Genomic DNA, 27,190 nt, shown 5'->3' on the forward strand with positions numbered 1-27,190 from the left:
CACAGATAGGAGGTGGTATATGAAATAACATGATTTCCTTCAGCTGACTATAAGTTCAGGCCTCCTACTTAATGAGCCAATCAGTGTTAGGTATAAAACCACACAGAAAAGAAAGTGAATGAATAAAGTTATTGTAGATTTTTTTTAAAAAAGGCATAAAACAAACCAAGAGACCAGAAAGTTAAAGGAACAGGAGGGAAGGAAAGAGAGGGCTGGGATGGGAGGTGGGAAGAAAGAACATTTCTGTTCACATTTGCTAGGGGTTAATAACATCTACAAATTAAATGCAATGTTGAGCTTGAAAATTGTGTGCATGTGTTTGCCTGATCAGAGCCTATATGCATTGTGCATAATGCATTAAGAGTATTAACTGCATGAAAAAGAACATAAACTATTACCAGGTGATGGTCAGTGTTTCAAATTCTATATACTGTAGGGCTACGTCTAGACTGGCATGATTTTCCGGAAATGCTTTTAACTGAAAAGTTTTCCGTTAAAAGCATTTCTGGAACAGTGTGTCTAGATTGGCACAGATGCTTTTCCTCAAAAGCACTTTTTGCAGAAAAGCGTCCGTGCCAATCTAGACGCGCTTTTCCGCAAAAAAGCTCCGATCACCATTTTCGCAATCGGGGCTTTTTTGCGGAAAACAAATCTGAGCTGTCTACACTGGCCCTTTTGCGCAAAAGTTTTGCGCAAAAGGACTTTTGCCCGAATGGGAACAGCAAAGTATTTCCGCAAGAACACTGACAATCTTACATGAGATCGTCAGTGCTTTTGCAGAAATTCAAGCGGCCAAGTGTAGACAGCTGGCAAGTTTTTCCGGAAAAGTGGCTGATTTTCCGGAAAAACTGGCCAGTCTAGACACAGCCTAGCTGATTATCAGAGTGCCCTCAACTAGGTTTTGTGTTTCTATTAGTGGTGCACATTCTCATGTCTCGGTGCACATAAAACTTATTCCACACAGGGATAGAAAGAATCTACATATGGATGGAGGAGCTTAGAGGGAACAATGGTAATGTCTCACCTTACAGTCCATCTTTTTCTGCTGTCTTTCTCATGAGGAGAATAGTTTTGCATTTAGTGAAAATTATTTGCTTGTTTATGCACTACTACTACTTTCATTTAAAAACAAAGCCAGCTTCTATTACTCGTCATCGGGAAGGAAAGCTACGAAACATTATCCCCAAAAGGCTCAAAAACCAGGAGGCAAAGGAAAAAAAGACTCCAAAATATTATTTTTATAAAGCCTCGTGATTTTTAAAGCCAATCTCGTGATCTTTTGGTGTCTGTCTCATGCATCCCTGCTAATTCAGCTCTTCGGTTGGCATTCTAGGATAAGCCATAATAATGGAACGCGCAGAATGTCAGAGCAAATGTCTGGAAGGAGAGGCACTCTGTCTGGAAAGTCAGCAAGCTCTGAAGGGCCCTGATGAGTCCCAAAGTCAGACGGAAGGTAACATAAAGCATTCTGTGTATTAACGGTGGGTTGAACATTCAATATCAGTGACTCATTGGATTTGCAGAACAGGAAGTTTTACCACCAGAGAACCTGGGAAAGTCCAAACAAACACTGAATAAAAGTAAAAAACCAGGAGGCAACGGAAACCTAGCATTGTTATTTTGTAAAATCTCATTATTTTCTCTTTTTAACTGTAAAGGAAAAGGTTTTTGAAAGGAAAGACTTATTATGCTTTTTTAACTGTAAAGGAGTGGGGTGGGGAGGGGGGGGAATGTGAAAAGTCTTTCCCCTAAAAAAACCCCAGACAAACCCTTTCTCATGCTTTATAGTTATTTTCCAAACTGAAAAAAACAAAACAAAACAAAATAAAATAAAATAAAATAAAAAGAGGGTTCCTTCTCCACACACTCGGTGCCTCTCACTCTTAAACGTTTCTTCCCTTCTTTCAGTGGCAATAAAAGGGAAGGAAAACACCAGTAAATCCCCTAAAGAAAAATGTTCAGTTTCCAAAATCTTTAATAAACTAACATTTTTATACTAAAATTATATAAACTGTTGATTCAATATGAACAAACATTTTGACAAGTTTTGTAAGAAAATTGAACATTTTCATTTCCTTGTGAAAAATTTCACTTTTGACTAAACATTTCAATATAGGTTTTTTGACCCATTCTAATCTTAAATCTTTTTAAAATAGATTCACAGGAGTTGATTTTTTTTTCTGGTATAGAGGAAAAACCCAAAGACCTTCATTTCCACTGTGCAGGCTTGTATAATTTAAGCTGAAGGAGCAACTGTGTGTAGCGCCCCCTCCACCTGGTTACCTTCTTCAATGCCAATCTGCTTACAGGTTTTGATGGACAGGTCTGGGTTCTTCTGGATCCCGCCACCCACTCAACTTTATTTTTTCCGATGGATTTATTTGGCGGTGCCTCCACCCCCCTCACTCCTTCCTTGCAGGGTCACCAGGGCAGCTTGGGAGGAAAATTCTACCCCAGGGGAATCCCCATGTACTTGCCAGATAGTTGGAGACTCCCAGAAAATAACATTAACACATACACTATAATAAACACAATTATATTAAACAGGAGACAAATATAACATAACAGGGTAAAACACTATTTTTAGGGTCACCGGTGCCCAGCAACTGTAAGATCAGTGTCCCATTGGTACGCGTACTTTGTTGGGGCCCTTGATGACTTATGACCACAGATTTCTTCTCTGCAGTGGTTTAGCAGTGGGGCTGACTGGGTCCAGTACAGCCCAAAGGACTCACAAGGTGGTAAATCCCTCCACAGGTTTAATATGCAGCAGGTTATAAAATCCTCAAACAAATTTCCTGACTGACTAACTAAAAGATGGTGCACTCACACACTCCATGAATGAGCCTCAGGTTGAGAGATGACTCAGTCACTGCAGAGGGGCTGGTCTCTTCTGGCAGGCATCCTCTTCAGGCAGGAATCAGGCTGCTTCAGTCCCAGAATTTCCCCTCACCACAAAGGGGTGCAGGGCTCAAGGTGCAGGCCCCACAACTGCACCAAAATTCAAACTATAACCTCCTATCCCAGCATTCAGACCCACACAGCAGGCAGCAGCCCTGAACTAGCAGATCGAGCCGAGCTGACCATGCGGTGACTAGTCTCACCCAGGGAGCCTGAGAGCCAACTCAGCCTGGCTGGGGAAGCCTCCCAGCAAACTCCACAACTGGGAATCAACAGTGGAGACATAAAACCCAGCTGAGGGATCCTGCCTTCAGGTCCCTAGAGGCCAGTTCTCAGGGGGAACCCTGCATGCAGGCCTGGGGCTTACTAGCTCCCCACACAGCCAGCCCTCCCCTTGCCCTGGCTGGGTCCAGACTCCTCAAACAATGGCTCCTCTTTCCCCTCCTGAACTCCCTGGGAGGGACATCTCACTTCCTATGGGTTGCCGGGCAGACTCTGCCCCTGGTAGGGAGGGGGAGCCAAGGCAAACTCAGTGTGGCACTCCCAGAGCTGCCAGCAGACAGAGCCCCAGGAATCTAGGTAATCTCCTTGGGGGTTACATGTCTTAGTTGAAAGATGTTTTTTCCTCTCTGTCAGCTAGCTTTTCAAAGACATCGATGTTAGGTGCCTAAGTGTACGTCTAGACAGTGGAGCTATTTTGGGGTACCGGAGGTATCCTGAAATAGCTATTCCACATCTTTTACATACACCTGTTATTTCAAAATATCTTTTGAAATAACAAGCACGCTATTCCGGCATCCCTGTAACTCTTGTTCCATGAGGGTTAAGGGATGTTTTGAAATAGCACATTATTTCAATATTTGGCGCTGTCTATACCGTGCCAAATTTTGAAATAAGGTATTTTGAGGGAAGGATACAGTCTAGCACCCTAGCTGTAATTTGCACCTATGAAAATGTCCCTTTAAATAATTAAAGCATTAGAAAGTGACATGGTATACATAGCCACTGTGGCCAGACGTCATTGTTTTTTTAGAGCAGTTCGATTTGACAGAATTATCAAATTAAGACTCTGACCCAGGTTATGGTCGTCTTTCTTTCCTTCGGACTTGCTTTCTGTGTTCTCAATGCTTTACCAATTGCTATGAATGTCATATTTTCCCAAACTGCATTAAAATATTTAGAAAATGTGTATGAAGCCACTGTAAACCCATTCTTACATGTTGGAATGTCTACTGACTTTTCCACTCCACTTAATTATTATTAATCATGATTATTACTATCATTAACAATAACACCACACACATTGGACTTGTCTACACTGGCCCCTTTTCCGAAAGGGGCATGGTAATTTCAGAGATTGTAATAGGGAAATCCGCGGGGGATTTAAATATCCCCCGCGGCATTTAAATAAAAACGTCCGCCGCTTTTTTCCGGCTTTTAGAAAAGCCGGAAAAGAGCGTCTACACTGGCCCCGATCCTCCGGAAAAAGCGCCCTTTTCTGGAGGATCTTATTCCTACTTTAAAGTAGGAATTTGGGTCGCATTGTGTTTCATGCTGCGCAGATCTATGCAAAGAGACTAACCTTATTTTGAGGAGATAATGTACTGAAAAAAATATATTTCCTCATGTTACTCAACAGTGGAGTAAAATAGGGGAAAGGCTTTTCCTGTGATAGAAACTACAGCGAGTCTCATTCTTAGATGGTCATTTAAATGAACACTAGGAATTTGCTGTTATGCTCAGTGAACGAATGCTGTTTTTCTGTTTTGGATTTTTTTTTCATACCAGGAGCTCAGTCTTTAACACTAGATAAAAATGAACCAAGCCTTCTAAGTTCAGGACTTTCAGAAGGTGCCACTGCTGATCAAGATCCAGGACCCGGACACTGGCTTCCAGCTGAAGATGCTGAAGTGGCCAACAAGGTGAGCCTTTTGCTTCCTTCGGATCAGTGGGAACTGAGTCTAGCTTTATGGTTGGTCAGGAATCTTCCAGTGAAGTGGTTTGTGGTCAGAAACTGCTGATTTGTTGAAACTGAAATTTGGCAATGAATTTTTGCCAAAACACTGGCCTGGTTTTCTGTCAGCTTGCCTGGTGGGGGCCTGGCATTCCAGGATCCATGGGCTTAGGGCAGGGGTGGGCAAAAAGACTGTGGCAGTTCCCCAGGGTTAGCCCTTGATGGGCTGACAACACTATATTTACTTGCACCTCACCTGGTACGGGTACTTGCAGCTCCTGTTGGCTGTGGATTGCTGTTCCCGGCCAATGGGAGTTGCGGGAAGTGGCACAGATGGGGACATCGCTTCTTACAGCTCCCATTGGCCAGGAATGGTGATCTGCAGCCAACGGGAGCTGCCATGGGAGGTGGGAGAACTGAGGACTGGGGGACGCAACCCTGCAGCCCCGCCTCTTTCACCTGCAGCCAATCCCCCCCACTGCAAGGACAGGTCTCCAGCTCCCCGTGTGGCCTCCCCGGCCCAGGAGCATGAGGAAGAGAGGCAGCACACAGTCCCGGTTTCCCCAGACTCAGCGTGGCTGAAGCCTGGGAGCCATGCTGGAGTAGAGGGCGGAGTGTGGGTGGAGCCATGCCTGGCAGTTAGGGAAGGCAGTGTCTTCCCCTGCCTCTTATACTCACCACCCATGGGAGCTGCAAAGTAAATACGGAGGTGCAGGTAAATACAGTGGCAGCAGCTCACCAGGGGCTAACCCTGCTGAACTGGATCTGGCCTGTGGGCCGGTATTTGCCCACCGTTGGTTTAGGGCAAGCTCATCAGATGGACTGACAGAGATCCAAAGGCTTCCAGGCTTTCTGCCATAGAAACCCTGAACTTGGCAGCCCTGAAATCTGGCTGGATCTGGTGCTCTCAGGCCTTGCCACTCTGCAGCAGGGGACTCTCCTGATTGCAAGGGACTCCCAGGGCACAGAGCCCCTTGAGATGTAGGTGGTAGCCAAGGGAGTCCCCTGGAGGCAGGGCAGCCAGCTGCTCCATTTTGTTTTGAGAAATTCCAACTGGAACATTTTGATTTTTCTGAAGTAATTTCATTTCTTTTGCTGTGGGACATTTTGAAACATCTAGGATATGTCATCACTTTTCCAACTCTCTCTACTTTTCCAACTTCACTTTCCCAACCCCCTCTACTATTTAGCACCTCATAAAGGCCTGATCTAAAGTCCCAAGGAAATTATGAAGACTTCCATGGGCCGTTGCTTAGGCCCTAAATGGGCTAATTTTCAGAAGCATCCGGTGCTCAGCAGCTCCCAGGACTAGACCTGCTGGCTAACACTGGTGGTAATCCTTCCAAACTTTTTTTTTCTTTTTGATGGAAAATTTGGTTTTTGAATAACCCAAAATTTCCTGAAAAGTGTCCACTTTCCTCAAAATCTTTTGGTTTTTTTGCAAGAAATATTCAGTTTTTAATAGATATTGACCAAACTTGTGTAGGTTTTTGGCAATTTGGGGACAAAATTATTACAGATTTTGGCTAAAATGATTTTGGTTTGTGGAGGTGTTGCACTGAGAATGTTTGACGGGCCTAGCAGCTTTTTGACAAATATTTGCTTTTTCTCTGTGAAAAACCTCTCCCGTTTTCCAGCTCAGTACATCTGACAATCAGTCCACTAATTTAATTGCCTAAATATGGATGTACAAGGCTAGCATTAGTAGAGCCCAGCAAGGATACAAAATTGATATCCACCTCTGAATCCACAAAAATGAGCCGCAGAGATCTGCATTCCATCCATGGATGGATGTGGATACTCATGCATATAAAGTGGATATCTGCAAACCCTAACCCTAACCAACTCTAACCCTAAAATTTGTGTCTGTATCCCTATCTGCAAAAATGAGCTGTGGATATGAAGCAAATATCCGCGGATTTGTAGGGCTCTGAATATTAGCCTCCTCTTTTTGAAAATCTTAGCTATAACTCAGCAGTTCTGGTCAGTTGACCTGTTTCTCCCTTTGGTTAGCAGAAGAGTTGTTCGTGCAGTTACTCACACACTGTATTTTGCCTTATTCAAGTCTCTGCTGCGTTCAAAGAGTCACCCCATTCATTCTTTGATTAACTTCATTTTCAAGGAATGCCAGGACAGAGATACAGAACTAGTCATTGGAGAAGCAGAGACACAGGAACAGAAAGAGGGTAACACACTAGTTTGTACAGGTAACCTTTTAATTTCCCCGTGTTATTTTTTAGAGCTGGTTGAAAATTTTAGACAGAACAGTTTCCAGGCAGTTTTGTCCAAACTGAAATATCTCATAAAGAAAATGTCAGAATGTTTTGGTTTCATAATGTTTTGACTTTTATATTCAATATTAAATTTAATATCACGTGTATAGTATTTAATAATATGTAGATGTGATATTTAATGTTTTAATAATATGTAAAAATCAAAATCAAATTAATCAAAATGACCCAATTGAAATAATACATTTCAGTGTTCCTGAAAAGAAAAAAAATGGCATTTTCATATTTTAGGAAAACACCCCAAACTATGTAATAAATTTCAGTTCACTTTCTAATGTTTCACAGTATGATTAAAACTGCAAGTAATCATGATTAATTTTAATCATGATTCTTTTTAATCATGTGAATTAAGTGTGATTGACTTTATTTTTGTTGTTTATTGTTAATGTTAATGTTATTTTTATTAATATTTGGTTTAACCAGGCTCTGGCAGTATAGAACCAGAAAAAAATGAAGGAAATGAGGAAAATGAAGGAAACCCCCTGTGTCCAGGACCTTTGAAAGATGTCCTGTCTACGCAGGAATCAGAACCTGGATCCCAGCTACAGGCAAAAACAGAGGTAGGAGTGTCATTTCCATATTTATGTTTTCAGTCAGTTACTCCAGAATTTAGGAGGCAAGTCACAGTTGTCAGAATGTTTCCCAACCCAGGGAAAAACAAAATTTCAGGATGTCTAAGGAATGGAATGGAGAATAACAGGGATATTTTGGTGCCAATGTTACACCCTCCCAAGGATAGAGTGTTCAATTCTGGTCGCCCCATCTCAATGGATGCAGGTTGGCACCCATCCAATTTTCTCTTTGACAGGCTGGGTTTCGGTTTTTATGTCCAGTGCCATTTTATAAGCTCTGAAGTCTGTTATTTTTAAATTTGGGGTGGGAGAAGAGGCAGAGAAGAGGGTGGGACTTTGAGAAAGAGGCCAAAGAGAAAGCAGGGCCTTAGGGGAAAAGGTGGAGCAGGAGGTGGGACCTGGGGGAAGTTATCCCATAGCTGTCCACACTGGAGTCCCTTCTTGTCGAAGAGCTATCGCTGACAATTGGTGGAGAGTCTAGAGGGCTGAGTGGATCATTAGTCTGACTCATGCAGACTGTAAGCCTGTAGGGGTTGGGGAGGGGTGCCTCTCCTCCTCTGGGTCAGCAGGCGAGCCAGTATGCTTGCCACAAGAGAAACAAAATACAGGATTATGTAGCACTTTAAAGACTAACAAGATGGTTTATTAGATGATGAGCTTTCGTGGGCCAGACCCACTTCCTCAGATCAAAGGGGCACAAGAGGGCACTGTTTTATGGTTGATCAAGCTGCATGACAGGGCATTTGATCAGTGTCACAGAACAAAAGATCCACAAGAGCCCGAATACACCTTTAACAAGTTTTATTACAATTCAGGAGCAGTTTTAAAAGTGATATATATAACTAGTAATTAGCAATTAAAAGGCAGGTTAAAAGCAATGTTTAAATTGAATAGTTAACAGTCTGTCTAATCCTTAACCCACTTTAGCAGCCTAATTCTTAATCCAGTTGTAACACACACTCTCACAAACACATTCACACATACCACTCACCCTCTGGGGCTGGCCAAACCCCAGGTAATGTTGATTAATTTGATTGAGGTAGAAGTCCGACATGTGCGTCATCCCAATATGCCGAATTGATGAACTCCAGCTCCTGTGGCAAAATGGTATGGTATATATCCCCTCGGCAAGGGACAGTTCGAGTGGGGATGATGTCCGATGATCTTACCACCTGCAGGTGTGCTTACGGCCGATCTTGGATCATCCTGCTTACAACATCCAATTCTGCTTGCCTAGCTATGAGCGATAAGCAATGGAGTGTCCTTGGTCGAGTTCTTCCCTCGCTGACTCCTTTTATTTGGGAACTTTGCCTCCTTTGTGCAGTTTTATTTCTTTCAGCACACACAGTCTTTTTTCACACAGTCCTTTTTTTCAATCCACCGGTGCACTGACTCGGACCCTAGTATGGCCTCTTACAGTTCACTTACTGTTAATTCACTAATGCCAACCACTCACATGATTCGTGACATGCTGTCTGGGCTCTCCCTGGCCTGACACAGCAAAGCATTACCCTTTATTTGGGGCAGATGGTAAAGCTTGCTCAAGGTTTCTGCAAGCTCCAGGTCTCAGAGAGCTCCTAAGGGGTGCAGACAATTGTTTTGCCTTCAGATTTCTGTATAGGCACGAATGTCACCTCAGTTGAGTGCCTGTTACAGCACACAGAGGAGTAGCCATCTTAGTCTGTTACTGAAAAACTTAAAAAACAACGAATAGTCCTGCAGCACCTTAGAGTCTAACAAAACATGCAGATGGGATCATGAGCTTTTGTGGTCCTGAGTTATAGCAGGGAGTTTTGTGAGCATGTGCCACCAAATGGGACAGTCTCTACAACAAAGGATCAATGGGCACAAATGTGATATCCGAAGTGGTAACACACAGAAACGTGTTGGGGAACATTTTAATTTGTCCAGGCACTCACTAATGGATCTAAAAGTGACTATATTATTACAAAGCAATTTCAAAAACCAGCTGGACAGAGAAGCACAGAAACTTAGAGCTGGAAGGGACCTCAAGGGGCCATCTAGCGTGGACACCTGATCTGAAGCAGGACACATTTGGCCTTTCTTAGGAGAGATCTTTCTGGGCTGTACTGTCATTATTTTCTAGCTTGTAACTTTCCTTTTCAAAGGGGCATGGGAACACCAGCTCAGACAGCACCCCTGCCACCTCAAAGAAAGATGATGATCAGCCAGACAACTCCTGGGTGATGATAGACGACAGCGCAGGTAACCAGCTTCAAACAATTGGTTTAAGAATCTTTGTTGAGAATTTCTTGATCTAAAAAAACACCCACTCCTTTCCTATCAATCCTATTCTCCTGTAATGTTAAACCAATTCATTTTGCAGACCAAAGGGGCATGTCTTCTAGCCTTGTGTGTTGTCCGAACAGGGAGTAAAATTAACACCCAGGGCTCTTAAAACAACTTCTGACTCTTATCACCTGCCTGCCCCCAGTGCCGACTTGCACCCCGGGCAGCAGGCGTGCAGCGCATGCGCAGCCCTGCCCCGGGGCGCATGGCACCCTTTACCACTTCAATCAGGTGCCCCCCATAGGAAATGCCCTGGGCAGTTGCCCAGCTAGCCCCCCCCTTAATCCGGTCCTGCCTTCCCCAAAGTGCTTGACAAAGGGGAGTGTGCAACAAGGAATGGTTAGCAGCAGCAACCTGGGCACTGATGTCGCTACAGGGTGAAGAAGGCTGCAGGCTCTGCTATGAGCAATTACACACTGCTGGTTGGGGGAGGCAGAGAGAAGTTTTCTTGACACCTTAAATCAGGGGTTCCTATACTTTTTGACATAGGGACCAGTAAATCCATTCATGAACTTTTGGAGGACTGGTAACATTAATTTGCATATTTGCATATTCATTTATCAAATTATGAATATTCAAATAAGTTGTTTCTGGTCCTCCCAAAGCTCCCAGTGCCAGCTTTAGCACAGATTTTGATATGGTCACCCACAATATTCTTGCCAGCAAGTTAAGGAATATGGATTGGATAATGGACTGTAAGACAGACAGAAAGCTGGTTAGACCAGGGTTTCCCAAACATTTACTTTAGTTCGAACCCTTTTTTTTCCGTACTGTTTTTTGCAGCCCAAAAATATAAACACATAAAAAACAAACTGAGAAAATACCAGACATAGAACATATCTGGTATTTTCTCATTAGGTAAGTTTTATTATTACTAGATGTATCAGTTTGTAGTTGCGAACTGCCTGGCTGGTAAATATGCTCAGGCTGCATGAGTGTGTCTACCAGCCAGACAGTTCACAACTACTTGAGGAAGGGGGGGGGGGGCACAGTAGAATTCCTGGGCAGGACTCACTCGTGCTTTGTGGGGGGGGGGGGGGGGGAGAAGGGAGGCAGTGCCCCGAGAGCCGCATATAGCCAGGTCAGTCCCACTCCCCACCAGCTGATTTGCTCCCCCTGCTGTATTGGTCACATGGCCTTAGCTCCTGTCTGAGTTTACAAGCATCCCTTTTGTAAGCAGCTGATTTTCCTCCAACAAGCTCCCTCTCTGACATAGCTTCAAGCTCTTGCTGCTTCTTTGTGTTCTTTTCTAATTCCAAGCTGGTCTGTCATCTTGATCCCCACCTGCTTATCCACTCAAACCCTCCCAAGGGTCAGAGTTAACACTGTGGCTGTGTCTAGACTGGCAAGGTTTTCTGCAAAATCATCTGCTTTTGTGGAAAAACTTGCCGGCTGTCTACACTGGCCGCTTGAACTTCCGGAAAAGCACTGACGATCTCATGTAAGATCGTCAGTGCTTTTCCGGAAATACTATGTTGCTCCCGTTCGGGCAAAAGTCTTTTTCCGAAAGGCTTTTGCGCAAAAGGACCAGTGTAAACAGCACAGTACTGTTTTCCGCAAAAAAGCCCCGATCGTGAAAATGGCGATTGGGGCTTTTTTGCGGAAAAGTGCATCTAGATTGGCCACAGACGCTTTTCCGCAAAAAGTGCTTTTGCGGAAAAGCATCCTGCCAATCTAGACGTGGTTTTCTGAAAATGCTTTGAATGGAAAACTTTTCCGTTAAAAGCATTTTCGGAAAATCATGCCAGTGTAGACGTAGCCGCCGTGTTTGGCTGGCAAACCCCCCTTCCAGTCAGGGTTGTGCAAAGTAGCAGGGAGGGGCAAGTGAACTGTCTTGCCAGCTCCACAGAGGTCAGTACCATCATCCCCATTTTACAGGTGGGAAAACTGAGGCATAGGAAAGTGAAGTGACGTGCCGTAGGTCATTCAATGGCCAAATCAGGTGTAGCATTCAGTGGTGACTCTTACCATCTAAGCTGCTCTGGCCCCCAGGAGATAAGTATATTGAGGCTTACTCCATGGATTGAAAATGGCTCAGTTGGGGAGAATCCTCCACTAGCCCCTTTCATTTTTTGCTTAAGCCCTTCCCATGATCATCTCAGTAACGCTGCCTTCCCCTGCCTTTCAGATGGTGAAGCCGGAGAGGCTCCCGAAGAAGCAATGGATATCCAGACAGAAGAGCAAACTGCATCATCTTCATGCCAAGGTAAAACCCCACATAATGGCTCAGCTTCTACTCTCTTGTCCTGGACACTTTGTGCCACTCAATACAGTGGAGCCTGGCCCATGCTGGCCAGCCGGGAGATCCCCTGTGCAGAGCTGCCAGATGAATCCCACTTGCATCTGGCACAGGAAGTGGAGAACAAGCAGTGTGAGTGAGCCGAGCTCCAGGGACACCAGAGGTTCTTTAGCTACCCTTGCAGGGCTCTGTTGTTATTCTGTAGCGTGACTGCTCTCCCATGAGACAGGCCACCGTGGCTTTCAGAGACTTCATGGTGAATGGTAGGGAAGAAACGTGGGGGTGGATCACTAGAGACTAGCGCATGGACGCAGCCTGAGGTAACCACTATGCTGTGTTCAAAACCCCCGGCACCAAGTTCAGAGGCTGGGTTGCAAGGCTGTGCCTACCCATATGCAAAATATGCACCCATGTAGGGCACCAGGAAATATGGGGGCACCAAATTGTCCCAAATTCCATGGTGGCCCAGGCAGCTGCATGTGGCAATGCTGGGCTTTGCTAGTCCCATCCTCTTGCTGACCCCCCTCCATGGGTTGCACTCAGTAGGGCCATCCCTGGGGGAGGTTTGCAGCGCCCAAGACACCCTTCCACTCCATCCACACCCTGCCCCCACTCCATCCCTTCCCCTAGTGACATGGCTTAGGGGATTAGTGGGGGCCTGGTGCTGGCAGTAGGGGTTGGGCCACCCCTTGCACTCAGCAGCAGTGACTGGAAGTGCAGCGGCAGAGTACCAGCCTCCTCCACACCCCTGGCTCCCAGCCATGTTGCTCCACTCCCCGCTGCTACCAGTGCATGTCGGGGGCAATTCCCCTCCCTTTCCCCAAGCTTCTTCCCCTGAGGGACGCATCTGAGAGCTGGGGGATCAGAGTGGGCTGGCCCAGGTCACCCCACTTCCCACTGCCGCCAGTGAGTGTGAGCTCGAGGACTTCCACCTCTCTGCTTTGCTCCTGCCCGCTGCATCTCTGGGCCTGCCCCCTGCAACTGCTGCCCCAACAGCCTTGAATGTGCCCCCCTCCTAGGCTGGATAAGGCACCAGAATGTCTCGGGATGGCCCTGCTGGGTCAGCCAACTCAGGCTGTGGGACTAAAAATTGCAAGGTAGCTGCCGGAGCCTGGATCTCTAAACCCACCTTCTTTGTCTGGTCTCAGAGCCCAGAATTCAGTCCGAGCCTGACCCCATGCCCTGCAATGTTATAGCCTCGCAGCATGAGCCCGCGCAAGGTGAGCAGTCAGGGGAGGGGGTGGAAAGAGGGGGCAGAGAAGGGGACTTGTGGGAAGGGGTGGTGGCAAACAATTTTCAGTTTTCCAGAAGGTTGAGTTAGGAGGGGGCCAGGTACATGGACAGAAAGGAGACGTGAGAGGGGACATGGGAGGGAAGGGAGGCTGGGTTGGGACAGGGCAGGGGATAAGAGGGTAAGTGGGGCAGTTGTGTAATGAAACAGGTGAAGAGAATGTGAGGAGGGGAGGGTTGGAGCAAGTAGCCAATCAGAGAACGTCCTGTCAGAACGTTAGAAAACCTATCGGGTCCCTCACTCGCAGTGTGCTGCAGGCCATCTCAGGACAGGAGGGGCGCCAGGCCTGTGTGAAGGATGCTGGGATGTGTAAAAATCAATGATCTTCACTTGTTTGTGTTTGCATCCAGAGCGGAGAACTTCAGGACTGCACCAAGCCGAAATACATCCGCTGAGTTCAGCAGGGGAGCTGGGGTCTGGATCCCAGCCACAGAGCCATGCCAGTGGAGTAGCGGACAAGGTGGGTATTTTATTTAACCCAATCAGCATCAGTTGCGTGTAGTCATTCCAGCAATTAGACTGCAGGCCGGCTTGGCTGGTGCCACAGAGTAGTACCCTCGAGCAAGTTCTAGTTCATGTCTGGCCAGCAAACATTTGTACTTTAGGCCAAGGGGCTCTAAAATCACAGGGACTATTTTGATCACCTAAGTCTGATAACTCAGGCCAGAGAACCACACCCAACCTCATGCCAGGGATGAATACGACACCACTTACTGTTTCCCTCAAGTGAATGCTGAAGGGCTGGGTTGTTTACAAACCTGGGCCCAGATTCTCTCATGGGGATGCTGCACTGGTATCCCCTTACTCAGAGAGAGGCCTGTGGGCCAGCGGGCTGGGAAGGGAGAGTTATTCAGCTGCTCTTAAGAGAGCCCCTACATGGAGGGAATCCAGAGCACACTCTAGAATTGAGCCTTTTAAATTGTTTTCATTTTAAATGGTAAAAGGCTCTAGATTAATGAATCTGCGCCAACATGTGCTGTTATTTGTGATTATTTCTTTCAGCTAGTGATGCTCAGAATATTTCCATTAAATGGTGTTTTGATGGAAGATTGGGAGGTTTTTGGTGAAACGAAGCAGCACATTGGCACTACATTTCAAACCTGTATTTACAGTTGCTGGGCCTGGGTCTCACATGACCATGCAAAAATGTCCATACTGCACAACACAGACTTTCTGACTTGGCTCTGTGGCTTGACTTGCATATGACAGGGCTTAGAGCTGAGACATGGTGGGATTCAGGTTTTGATCCATCTCCTAGCAGAGTCTGGAATGCTGCCTTATCTGAGTTGGTCTGATGTTGTGTGAACGGAAGGGGGATTAGGCTTAAACCTGATTCAAAGTCTGGTTTCTGTGTGCAGTATAGACATATCCGAGTGGGTCAGTCAAACATTCTGGTCCCCAAATATTAAATGTCTACTTCTGAAAATTAGGGCCCATTTTTGCAAAGCGTATTTATCTCTGACTATAGGTTTTAATAGTTGTAGAATCCCCAAGTACTACCACCCAAAGACACTGTACAACATAATAAAAGTCCCTTTGATACCTGAAGCCTTCATGTGAGAAACCAGTAACTCACAATTCACAAGCTCATCCATTTCCAATGTGCCCATCTAGTCTTGCCTCTGGCATAAACCCAGCCAAAGAATCTCTCTTAGTCATTTCTGCCTCCAACTCTATTATTCCTGGCTTAGCTAGAGAAGATCAAGCAGGCCAAGAAAACAGCCAAGTTTTATAATCCCTGACAGCCAATGGATCTGGAGCCATGCAGTGAGTTGCAAGGTTATGAATTCCTTGCAGAAAATATCCTGTCTATTAAATCAGGGGCCTCCTACCTCAGATGCCTTTGCTGGTCATAGCTATAGCGGTATCCCATGGGGAGAAAGCAGAATTTTCATCTGGATGGTCTCCAGCCATTTAAGGCTTTCTGGGACACAACTAACCTCTCAAACTGCACGGCCAATCAGAAACCAGTGCTGACCTTGGAGCCTGGTCATAGGGGCCTATCTGTGATGCATGGAGTATCACCATCTGCTTTGTCTTGACTTTAAGAGCAGAACTGAGCAAAAACCTGATTTTTTCCCCTCATGTTTGCGATGAACCAAAAAAAATTTGAAGAAAATGAATGTTGAGTGGAAGGAGTCTTCATTTCATTTTGGGCTGGGGTAGGGTGTGTTTAATTTTTTTTAATTAGCTACATTTCAAAACAGATCACCATTTGGAAAGGAAATCTCAAAGCGCTTTATTTCAAAGCAGTCAAACTGCAACGTGCCCTGGTGAAAAGTTGAAATGGTTTGTTTTCAAATAGCCAGAAATGAACTATTTCAAGGTCTTCAAATTCTTTCTCCATTTTTTTCACCAGCCAAATTTTAGATTGATCTAATTATTTGAAAGTTCTGTTGCTTCTAAAATGTGGTTTTTGGCAAACACGTTATTGCTCTATGAAATGTGCCCAGCTCAAATTACGAGGATTCTTAAATTGTAACTCCATGAAAAACACCTTGGATTGCGGTCATCTAGTTGTGACAAAGTTGTGATGACTGTAGTAAGCATCATAGCCCAGTGGAAAGGTTACATCCTTTAATAAAATCATGTATCCCCTAAGAAGAGGTCTGTGCCATCGCTGGGAGAAGAAACCAGAATTCAGCAGCTCTCTGAGCATCATCCGGAGTCACCAAAGAAGGAGACAGACCTCCTTAGAGGCTCTGCTTCCCAGCCAAAGGAAGTGAAAAAGACACGGGGTGATAAACATTCAAATCAACCATATGAAGCCTCTAAGCCACAGGTAAATGGGAAATCTATATAAAATTTCAATAATCTGGTAAATAAAGAAGCTAAGTTCTGTCATGGATTGGATCTTGTCTAAAAGAAAGACAACAAAGAAAAGTTAAACAGACCATTTCTAGTGCATAAGGTAGCATCCCTTTAACTCAGGGGTCTCCAGCCTTTTTAAGCTTTTTGAATTTAAGTGCAATCCAAGATCTACCTCAAACCCAAATGCCCTTGCTGGGCCGCCTTTGGACCCCTTTTCCGAGGCTCCATCCCTACTCATTCTGTCCTCCCTCCTTCCCCCATTCTCCCTCACTTTCACCAGGCTGGGGCAGAGGGCTGGGGTGCAGACTGTGGTCTTAGATTAAGTGTGAGAGGGGCTCTGAGCTGAACCTGGGCAATGCAGTTAGGATGTAAGAGGGAGTTCTAGGGGCAGGCATCTGGGAGGGCATTTGGATACAGGGGTACTCAGAGCTGGGGCAGGGGGTTGGGTTGCTGGAGGGAATTCATGACTAGGATAGGGTTTCAGGATGTGGGCTCCAACTGGGCACTGTTTACCTCAGGTGGCTCCTGGGTGGTGGTGCAGTGGGGCTAAGACAGGTTCACCCCTGTCCTGGCCCTGCACCACTCCCAAAAGCAGCCAGCTAACTCCATCGCAAGTCCTGTTGTGCTCCCCCTCTGCTCTATGGAGATAGGATACAGGGGGGAAGGGGGGCACCTTGACATCAGCACCTTCCTCACCCTCCCTTGCTCTGCGCAGCAAGCAGGAGGCTCCTTAGGGGACAACTCCAAGGCAAAGGGCAGCAGATGTGCAGCAGTGGGAAGAGGGGCAGCTGAAGTGCCAGCCCTTGATAGCCTCTTGGCCAAACCAGTTAGGATCATTACCTGTCAAGTGGCTCAAAGATCTACCAATAGAGCCTGATCTACTAGTTGGTGCCCATTGCGTCAACTAGTATGTGAGCTGTTAGCTGGGAGAAAAGATAAGGCTGCAGAGGGGTCCCCTAACAATACTAGACCCTCTGTTCGAGTCCTGTGACAGCCAGCATCTATCGTTTGGTGGCGTGTTTTAATTAATCAAAGGGCCCAGTTTATGTGAACTGAACAATACCCAATCTATTAGGGGTAAATTTACAAAAGAGGGTATTCAAGGGGTAATAATAATAAGAAACAAATACTGAATGGTACAGTAATCAGCCCCCATTGCACGGTAAGTATAACAAAAGTTTATAGCAACTTTTGTGATGGTTCCCAGAGGGTCGCTCAGGACCTCAACCTCTCAGCTCACTGAGAGCTGTGACAGAGGAACACTGAGGAGTCCCCTTCCTCGCTGAAGGTCAGGGTGGCTAGTGATGGAGTTTTCCTATGGCTACAGCAGCTCTCTTGCCACAGAGTCTGATGACCTGTAGGGAAACCCCTCTGTGCCCCCTGCCTCTAGGATGGGCAGCCCTGAATTATTCAGCTGTCGGCCTTTTGTGCTGTCTAAAGCGGTAAACCCCTGCTAGGGAGACCCCGCAGCATCTGCCCCTGCTAGGGAGACCCTGTAGGATGTGCTTCTGAGGTAAATCCAGTTTGGACTGGAACTTGTTTACCTCTTTTCTGCCAGAAAGCGGGAAAATCATGGTCCGACGGACCTGGGGCAGGCGGCTTATCTCCCATTTTGATTTACAAAATGGATGACTGTTGTTCCATTTTGATTTTAACAGGAGCACATCACAAACCAAACATACATTACAAATTGGACATTTAACCTTTTAGGATTTTACCCTTAACAATCCCCTCCTTGAAGTATGATGTCTGCAAGGATATAATCCTTCACTGCAAACCATCACTGCTAGGGTCTTTTGATCAAACACAAATTTTACCTTTCCTGATTCTTTGTTTTTACAGGTTTACAATATATACCATTGGTCCCCAACCTTTTGGGGCTGCCAGGTGCCATGGGGCGGGGCTGCCAGGCCCTGATCACTCGGCGGGTGCACATAAGTGCCCCAGTGAGTGTCATGGCGCCTGCGGGCACTGCGTTGGGGACCACTGATATATACATCCAGTTAATACAATGACGTACAATAGCATTAACCCTTGAATGAACAATAGTACAAAGAGTGTAATAGGATTACCCTTCTGCAGCCTTATTTTTTCTCCCACCTAACAGAGCCGCTCCCTATGTTCTGTGTTTTAGAAGCTGCCAGGGACCACCTGGAACAGCCATGTGCATGTTGCTGGACCTTGTCTTTGCACGTTCAGTGAACACAGTTCATGGGGAGTGAATATGGTTTTTTTTTTCTGGTTCCCTGGAAATTCTGAAAAATTGAAAAACAATTGTTTTGTGTCAAACCAAAATCAACATTTTTCAAATTTTGGGGTGAATCAAAAAGTTGAAAACATTGCCGTTGCGGGTTGTACTTAACGCTTTGTTTCATTTGCATTTTAAGCATTTAAAAATGGATTTTATTTGTTAAAAAAATTAAGGCAATTTCAGAAGTAAAATTAAAAAATTGAAACATTTTTGTGTTGAATATATGAAAATGAAACAATATTTTATATATGAAGTGTTTTTCAATTGAAAAACATGGTAAAATCTACATGAATTTGCTAAATGTTTTGGCATAATTGAATCTGCATATTTTATCTGACAAATGTTTCCGTAGAAAACTTTCCCAGCTCTCTTTGGGTATGTCTACATTACCCTCCTAGTTCGAACTAGGAGGGTAATGTAGGCATACCGCACTTGCAAATGAAGCCCGGGATTTGAATTTCCCGGGCTTCATTTGCATAAGCGGGGCGCCGCCATTTTTAAAACCCCGCTCGTTCGAACCCCGTGCAGCGCGGCTACACGGGGCACGAACTAGGTAGTTCGAACTAGGCTTCCTAGTTCGAACTACCGTTACTCCTCATTCCACGAGGAGTAACGGTAGTTCGAACTAGGAAGCCTAGTTCAAACTACCTAGTTCGTGCCCCGTGTAGCCGCGCTGCACGGGGTTCGAACGAGCGGGGTTTTAAAAATGGCGGCGCCCCGCTTATGCAGATGAAGCCCGGGAAATTCAAATCCCGGGCTTCATTGCAAGTGCGGTATGCCTACATTACCCCGCTAGTTCGAACTAGCGGGGTAGTGTAGACATACCCTTTGAGCTCAGCTATGTCCAGGGGGAGGGGGAAGGGGGAAGGGATTCTCCATATTGCTGTGTAAAGTGCAAGAGACACAATTCACAATGTGGCCATAGCTTAACTCTGGAGATGTCAGAAGGGATTGTAGGAGGAAATTGTGGTTTAAATTATTAAGTAAATATCTGGAAAGGGGGCTAAGCAGGAAGGGAGAAAAATTTTGCAGAAGCTTGTGAAGAAAATCAAGATGAAGAATTTTACAGGGAATGTTCTGATGCCTTTGTATAAATCAGAGCAGTGGCCCCACCTGGATCCTGTGTATAGTGCTGGGACAACCCATTTGATATGGGATATTGCAGAATTAGGGCAGATCTACACAAAATACAGTGGTGGCACAGTCACACGAGTGTGAAGATGCTACTATGCGAACAGGAGAGCTTCTCCTATTAGCTCAGCCAGTCCATTTCTGTGAGATGCGCTGTGGCTACATGGATGGGAGAAGTCTCCTGTTGACTTAGTGCAGTCCACACCAGAGGCTGGATATAAATTTTCACATCCCTGAATGACTCAGTTATACTGATGTAAGTTTATAGTGTAGACCTGGCCTCACAGAGGTTCACAGGAGGGTGATGGGGATGATCAAGGGCCAGGAAATGCACTCCTATGAAGAGAGCTTGAAATGTCTGGACTGGTTCCTTTAGCAGGGAAATGGATAAGAGGGCATGGGATAAAAGCCTGCTCTGAGTGATTAAGAAAAGCGAGATTGATCCCTTCTCTTTTCCATGCCTCCCAACAAAAGAACAAGACAACATTCCATGACACTGAACGTGAGCAATTCAGAACTAAGCAAAGGAAATACTTAATCACACACGGTGTAATTAGCCGGTGGAACTCTCTGCAACAATCTATCACTGTAGCCAAAGGCTTAGAGAGATTCAAAGAACAATTGGACTTTTAAAAAGATAATGAAAACATCAGCAGGTACTTCAGATGGAGGCACAATATATAATAGAATTAAATTTGCACCAGCTATTCTCTAAGTGCCTCTGGCAAAGAAGACATTTCCTCTTTTTTGTCCACAACAACCCCCAGGAACTATCCTATAATTTAGGAGCATACAAACTGCCAGATAGATTCTGACCCAAGCTCCATCTAGCCCAGTCTCTGACAATTTCCAGCACCAGCTACTTCATAGGAACTACTAAAAGCCCCCCGTAGCATCCCAGGGGATATGTGGGATAATCTCTCCCCGAGTGCTCAAGTTCTTCCTTGTCTCTGATAGCAAGAAATTGGCTTAATTCCTGTGGCAGTGAGTTCCACAGACTAATCACTTACTGTGTGAAAAAGTATTTTTTAAATCAGTTTTGAATGTTCCCCCTTGCAGGTTCCCTGTGTGTTCCTCTGTTCCTGTATGATGGGATGGGGAGAATAGATGTGACCAATCTCCTTTCTCCAACCCAGTCAGAATTTTATAAATTAAGAGTCCCATAACTTTTACCCTCAGGGCTTCTTCAGGATTCAAGCCCTGCCCTCCAGCCCCACAATGAAAGCCAGATCCCTAAGACACTCTTTTTACTGGGTCGTTTGTGTGTCTCCTTTTCAGTTAATGCAGAGATGATGCTCCTTGCAGGCATGCATTCCCTGCTGCATTGAGGCACAGAGCAAGGCTAATGCGTTCCTTCAGTCTCAGTTACATCATAGGGCCAGGCTGATGTTAAAAGGTATCCACTCTGGTGCTCTAATGGGTCTGTTTTAAAACTTCCTTTTCAAAGAAGCCGTTCCCTGGCAGTGCAGTGAGAGGGGAGCCTGTGGAGCAGAAGGGGAAACGCCGTGCAGCAGGTAACCATTCTGTTATTTCAGCATGAGCTTGTCCATGTGTCCTTGGCCCACAGCTCTTTGAGGTCATTCTCAGTGACCCAGAAGGAAAGAGAGTCCCTGCTGAAGATGACTCACCAATCAGTGGGCGGTGGGGATTGCTGGGGGTGGAATATTCCACACAGCATTCAAGATCAGCTGGGCCCATGGGAACATGTATTTTCAGACAGCCCAGGGGCAAGGTCCAGGAATCAAGACCACAGGGCACGCATGCAGGGCTGTATCCTTGAAAGGAAGGGCTCTGCCCAGGAAGGACATAGAGGTCCTGTGGAAACCTGCTGAACAGGAACTCCCTGTGTGATGGTGAGCCAAAGGTGCAATGCGATCCCTGGAGATAGAAACGGTGGACAGTCAAGTAGGAGAAGCGAGAAGGTGCTACTTCTGCTTATGGCATTAAGGAGATTACTACTACAGACTGTGGGCAGGTCGGCCCCACAAATGTACTGCTTCTAGGGAAGTGACAGGAGAGAGCCCTGCCATCTACTTAATAAAGCCACCTCTGCCAGAGGCGATAGCTATGTTGGTGGGAACTCTCCTGTACTCTATCTACATGCTTAGGTCAGCGTACCTCTGTCCCACAGAGGCAGGGATTATTGATACCTCTAATCACCGACTTCTACCAAAGTAATTTTGTAGCGTAGATCAGGGCTGTGTTCAGTTCTGGTGTCCACACTGGTGGTAGCCAGCTGTTAACATTTCAGAAAAAAAGCTGCAAGAATGATTCAGGATCTGGAAAAAAAAAACCTTGTAGTGAGAGATTCAGAAGTTCAGTCTATTTGGTTCATCCCAACGAAGGTTAACAGGTGACTTGATCTCATGAGCTACGAATACCTACCTGGGAAGGCGATTTCTGATAGTGGATGTCTCTTAAATCTAGTACAAGGCTACACAACACATGGCCCGTGGGCCATATGCAGCCCGTGTCCCCTTTGTGGCCGGTGGTGCAGTTTGGGTTTCCATGGGGCTGAACACACAGCCCATGGGTGGGAGCCAAAACAAAAAAGTAGTCACTATAATGGATTTCTGTTGATATGCATTTTGGTAGTTAAATTCCTGGACTGTCATTTCCCATTAAAAGCGATGTCATATGCGTGGAAATCGGGTAAGTACTGCATTTTATTAATATCAGCAGAACTGACTTAAATGGGGCCCATGTGTTGTGTCATCTTGCCTTAGTCTTCGTATTCATGTCTGTCAGTGTAAAAGAAGCTATTTGCATATATATTTGCATGTATGTGCAACCACACTGAAGTTGCAGTCCTTGGCATGTGAGTATCATTGTGGCCCCCGGGGCTTCCAAAGTTGAGTAGCCCTGATGTAGTAGATCTAGGCAGGACATGACCCAATGGCTGGGAGCTGAAGCGAGAAGAACACAGCCTGAAAATAAGAGGCCAAGGTTTAACAGAGATGGGACTCATGGAACAATTCACTTAGAGCAGGTGATTGGTTCTCCATTACCTGGGGTCTGCACCCTGCTGGCATTCAGATCTGTTATTAAAAATCTGCCCTGTTCTCCCCTAAAGTCTGCTGAACTGAAACATTCCTGCTTGGAGACCCAGGAAGCTATTCACAGACATATGGCTGTAGCCTGGTTCTTACATGGACATCCATTAATATGGAGCCTTGCAACTGGCGCCCATAGGGAGGGGATCTCTGTTACGAGGCAAGACAGCGTTGGTCTCCAGTGGACTCACATGTGGTGTGGGTAGGCATCTCAATCATGCTGTACCGAGAGGTTCAGAACTAAGAGATCCTTTCCATGTCTTCTCTTGGGGTGCCTGTGCCTACCATGATGGAGCAATGGGATCTCTTCTTCCAGACTGCGCCTTTCTCACAGTGACCCCTGCTCTGTTCATCTGCTCCCCAAATGGACTTCGGTGTTAGCTGAGAGTTGGAACAAAATATTTTAATGGGACTTTTTTTTCTTTCAATTTTACCGTAAGAAAGAAAACTTTAACTGCTGCAAATGTGACGCCCAATACATCAGGGATGTAACCAGAGCCTTCCAGAGCTAAAAGCACATGGTGCTATGGCTTGAGCTAAAGAACCAACTCTGCATGAATGGGGCCACAACAGGCTCCTATCCTCTGTGGATCAGGCACAAAGGGGACCTCTCATTCAGAGGTGGATAGTCCAGTAGCTAAAGAAATGGAGTTGGGTGAAGAGGTAACAGGCTGGTTGGAGCAGCAGATGGCAAATGCATTCTACTGACTGAGAATGAGCTAAGGTGTAGCAAAGTCTTCTGAGACGCTTCCATCTGTGGCCAGTCCTCATTTTTTTAATGAATGGGCAACTTCTGAGCTGTAAATGTATACATTTGAAGTTCATTTTCTTTGTTTTCAGCATGTGCAAATTTTCCTCAGCCTTTACGAATTTAACTGAAAGCTCTTTACTTTATAAAAATTGCAGATCCTAAGGGAAACGAAGAAGCCTCGACATCTGAGCGCAGGTTTGTGGCATGGTTCAGAAATGGATGTTGTGAAGCAGACTCAGTGCATAGAAGCGAGTAAAAGAAGCAGATGCTGTAGCAGGGATTTTCTGGAAAATCAAGGAAGCCTAAGAGTCAAGAGCCATGTAGGCCTAGTGTACACAAACCCCTGCCGTTGACCCAATCTGTGTCACTTCAGCTAGGTGAAGCTGATGTATTTAGCGCAGCAACTTGTGTGCGGTAAGGTCGGGGGCAGAGGGAGCTGCTCTCCTATTGACGCCAGCTACTTCTCTTGTCTTGGTGGAGTACCAGTGTTGATGGGAAGGTGCTCAGAGATTGATTTATTGTGTCATCAGACATGATGAATCAACAGCTGGTGGATTGATCGCTGCAACATCAATACCTGGCGTACTGGTAACAAGCCCTTAGTGAGTGCTCTCCATGCTGCTATTGTTACTTGAGCCAGCACTGATCTCACCCTTATGCTAGCTATAGCAGAACTAGCTTGGGTACACCTATCCGAGCTGCCATCACACCTCATGACAGCTGCATAGACATGGCCTGTCTGCCTTCCTTTGGTGCAGCAGGCTGCACATTGGCACCCCAAACCCTAGCTGAGGTGGCTGGGTGCTACTGTAACATAAATGTTCACTCATGGATTGCCAATGGGAGAGGCAAAAGGGGCAACTGCTTTGAGGTCTAGTGATACAAAAAAGCCCGGAGCTCCTGACTGCTGTTGCTACTACTGTGGCAGTGGTGGCAGCTGGAGCCCAGGGCCCTTTAAACTTCTGCCGTAGCGGTACATGGCATGCTCTGGGAAGCACCGAGGGCTTGCTGGTCCCTGATTCCCCCCCACATCCCTTCTACACACACACTCCAACTCGCTGCCCTGAACCCTCAACTCTGACTCCTGCATCCCCCACCTCAAGCCCCTGCGCTGAGCCCGCCCCCACTCTAACCCCCTTCCCTGTGTCCCCCACACTCCACACTTAAATTTCATATAAGTACTGTCCTATCATAACTCCCTCCCTGCTGTGAGGGCCCCTTCTTGACAAGTTGCAATACGACAGTACCTGTAAGAAATATAAATTACTTTCACCCCTGAATTCAAAGACAAAACCAGACCCACTGGCTGGTTGATGAAAGGAGACATATTGAGGCTGGGAATAAGGGCCCCTTTTTCAGCAGAGAGAGGAATGAATTATTGGATCAGGTGTCCTAGGCACTGGGTGAATTCGCCCTCATTGGGAGTCGGACAGTGGAGATGAGGCAGTTGTTTTTGGGTTAGAGGCATGAATGGCTGGGGGAGCTTCTTTGGCCTGGATTATGCTGAGGAGTATGGGATGTGCCAAAAAAGCTCCCCATGGCAGAACTGCAGCTACGCTTTACTTTCACTTTCTAAATGGCGCGCAATTAGCACAGCACTGGAGCATGAGTATGCAAATGAAGCCTGGGATATTTAAATCCTGGGCTCATTTGCACTTCCAAAGTGCTTGATTTGCATCCCTCTGCCGGCAGAGGGATGCAGTCTAGGCATAGCCCAAGAGCCAATCTGCCATTCAGCTGCGTTCACTGTGTGAGTTGCTCCGGCCTTACCCCTTGAATAGTCATTTACTGCTGTGTACCCTGAGTGCAGAATAGGTAGGACATGGTCCCACACCTAGCTGCTAGCCTTTTCCACCTGCTTTGTGCTCTCACAAGAAGATAGACCAAGGTTGCTTACTGTGGACAGGAGACCTGGAAGTCCTACTTCCCTGCCTTACTCCGAACCATCTCTCCTCTACTTAGGACAAGATGAGGAGAGTGGGGGGCCTAGATGTTGAGAGATTTTATGTCCAGGGTCTGCATGGAACATGTCACAGAGATGATCTTATGGGTTTTTTTTGTTTTTTTTCTCTAGTATTTTATTGGCGAATCCATATTTTTCAAGCACAAGCTGCCCAGTGGAGGACATGATGACTCTGGAGTTTGTTGCCGTATGGTCTAAAAAATGTGTGTGTTATGAAGAGTTAAAAAAGATGGTTGTGGCAGCTTACCTTAGTCCTGGGAGATACCAAGAAATAGCTAGGATGAAAAAAAGGTACAACGATGCCAGAGTTGGATTTCACTGACGGGGTCATATGAGCTTTCAGGGAGAAGGAGGCAGACTGTGATAATTTACTATATATTTGAAAGAGTTTGTGTGTCTGTCTGTGAGTCTGTTTATTCAAAACCACCTTCTAAGTTAAGGCCACCAAATTGAGTATGCAGCTTCCTCTTATTATAACTTAAAGCAAGGTTAGGACAATGGGATGTGCCTGGAAAATGGAAAGGAGGGGTCTGATAGCAGGAATAGTTCTACTGTAGAATGACCACAGGAGGGCAGCAAGAGTCCAGAGATGGGGTCCGGGACAGCTATAACCCCATTAAGGTAGAATGGGCCCTTTAAGCTGCTGTCAGAGTGCTGTGTCATGTGCTCTGGGCAACTCTGAGGGGGGCGTTCCTCGGCTGGTTGCCCCCGGCCTGACCACTTTTACTTGAAGCACTGTCCTTTACATAAGAACACAAGAATGGTCATACTGAGACAGACCAAAGGTCCATCTAGCTCAGTAACCTGTCTGACAGCAGTGGCCAATACCAGATGCCCCAGAGGGAGTGAATAGAAACAAATAATCATCAAGTGGTCCCTCTCCTGTCATCTATTCCCAGCCTCTGACAAACAGAGGCCAGGAACACCATTCCTACCCATCCTGGCTAATAGCCATTGATGGACTTAACCTCTATGAATGTATCTAGTTCATTTTTGAACCCTGTTAAAGTCCTGGTCTGCACAGGGTCTTTCAGGGAGTGTGGAACCAACTTCTCCTCCCTGGAGGTTGTGGGCTCCCTTGGGTCCAAGGTGCCTCATGTCAGCCCCACTTCTCCCCAAACTGAGGTGCTTCCTTTCTGACAGCTTTGGCTCAGGTGGGCTAATCGAGGCCACATGTTCAATGTGCCAGGAAAGCCAGAGTCCAGGAAATACTGATGGTTCGAGGGGAAATTGATGCAACTACATAGGAGTTAGGTGGATTCTCCATCACTCCGCCTCTGTTGATGGAGATGCAGCGTCTCTTTCTCAAAGCTTTGCTTTAGCTCACCCAGAAGTTTCTTGGCCTGATGCAGGAATTGCTGGGCAAGAGTCTCTGGTCTGGGTTATACGGGAAGTTGGGCTGATGGGCTTTGATATCTAGGAATTAGTGTGGGATAATTCTAACAGCTTGACCCTTAAGCGCTATATTTCAGCCACCTTGCACAGGGTGAATAAGGAAGGTTTTTGGCCTAAGTGCCCAAACAACCCTACCAGTGAAAGAGGGAGACCACATAAGAAAGAAACAGCAGCAGCTGAAGAAAGACAGATGTAAAAAAGCAGAAATAAAATAATTATTTGGGTTGCTCCAAATGCCTCCAGGATTGGCACAAAACAGGCCTTGGGATCAGGGACT

The 27,190-nt window shown here is 46.0% G+C and overlaps 1 protein-coding gene and 1 long non-coding RNA gene across 6 annotated transcripts in view; one reads left to right on the top strand and one right to left on the bottom strand.

The window, feature by feature from the left end:
• Nucleotides 1-1,220: 1,220 nt before the first annotated feature.
• On the bottom strand, nt 1,221-15,483 carry LOC142829387 (uncharacterized). Its single transcript, XR_012903773.1, has 2 exons — nt 15,391-15,483; nt 1,221-1,549 (listed from the first exon to the last, which is right to left on the bottom strand). It is a non-coding gene; the product is annotated as an uncharacterized LOC142829387 (long non-coding RNA).
• Nucleotides 1,328-27,190, top strand: part of LOC102448644 (E3 ubiquitin-protein ligase rnf213-alpha-like) — a 127,469-nt gene continuing 101,606 nt past the window's right edge. Inside the window, exons 1-12 of one of the 5 annotated variants that reach the window (XM_075928853.1) lie at nt 1,328-1,453; nt 4,690-4,823; nt 6,978-7,062; nt 7,570-7,706; nt 9,848-9,944; nt 12,157-12,234; nt 13,416-13,487; nt 13,909-14,018; nt 16,161-16,340; nt 21,199-21,265; nt 23,711-23,750; nt 25,630-25,809. In XM_075928853.1, coding sequence (XP_075784968.1) covers nt 1,348-1,453; nt 4,690-4,823; nt 6,978-7,062; nt 7,570-7,706; nt 9,848-9,944; nt 12,157-12,234; nt 13,416-13,487; nt 13,909-14,018; nt 16,161-16,340; nt 21,199-21,265; nt 23,711-23,750; nt 25,630-25,809 — 1,286 coding nt within the window. In that variant the 5' untranslated portion in view covers nt 1,328-1,347. The remainder of the gene's footprint in view (nt 1,454-4,689; nt 4,824-6,977; nt 7,063-7,569; nt 7,707-9,847; nt 9,945-12,156; nt 12,235-13,415; nt 13,488-13,908; nt 14,019-16,160; nt 16,341-21,198; nt 21,266-23,710; nt 23,751-25,629; nt 25,810-27,190) is intronic. The other 4 variants (XM_075928855.1, XM_075928854.1, XM_006120887.4 and 1 more) reach the window with 4 other exon arrangements.

Source organism: Pelodiscus sinensis, chromosome 4 (genome assembly GCF_049634645.1).
Source record: "Pelodiscus sinensis isolate JC-2024 chromosome 4, ASM4963464v1, whole genome shotgun sequence".
NCBI classification, from domain to species: domain Eukaryota; kingdom Metazoa; phylum Chordata; order Testudines; family Trionychidae; genus Pelodiscus; species Pelodiscus sinensis.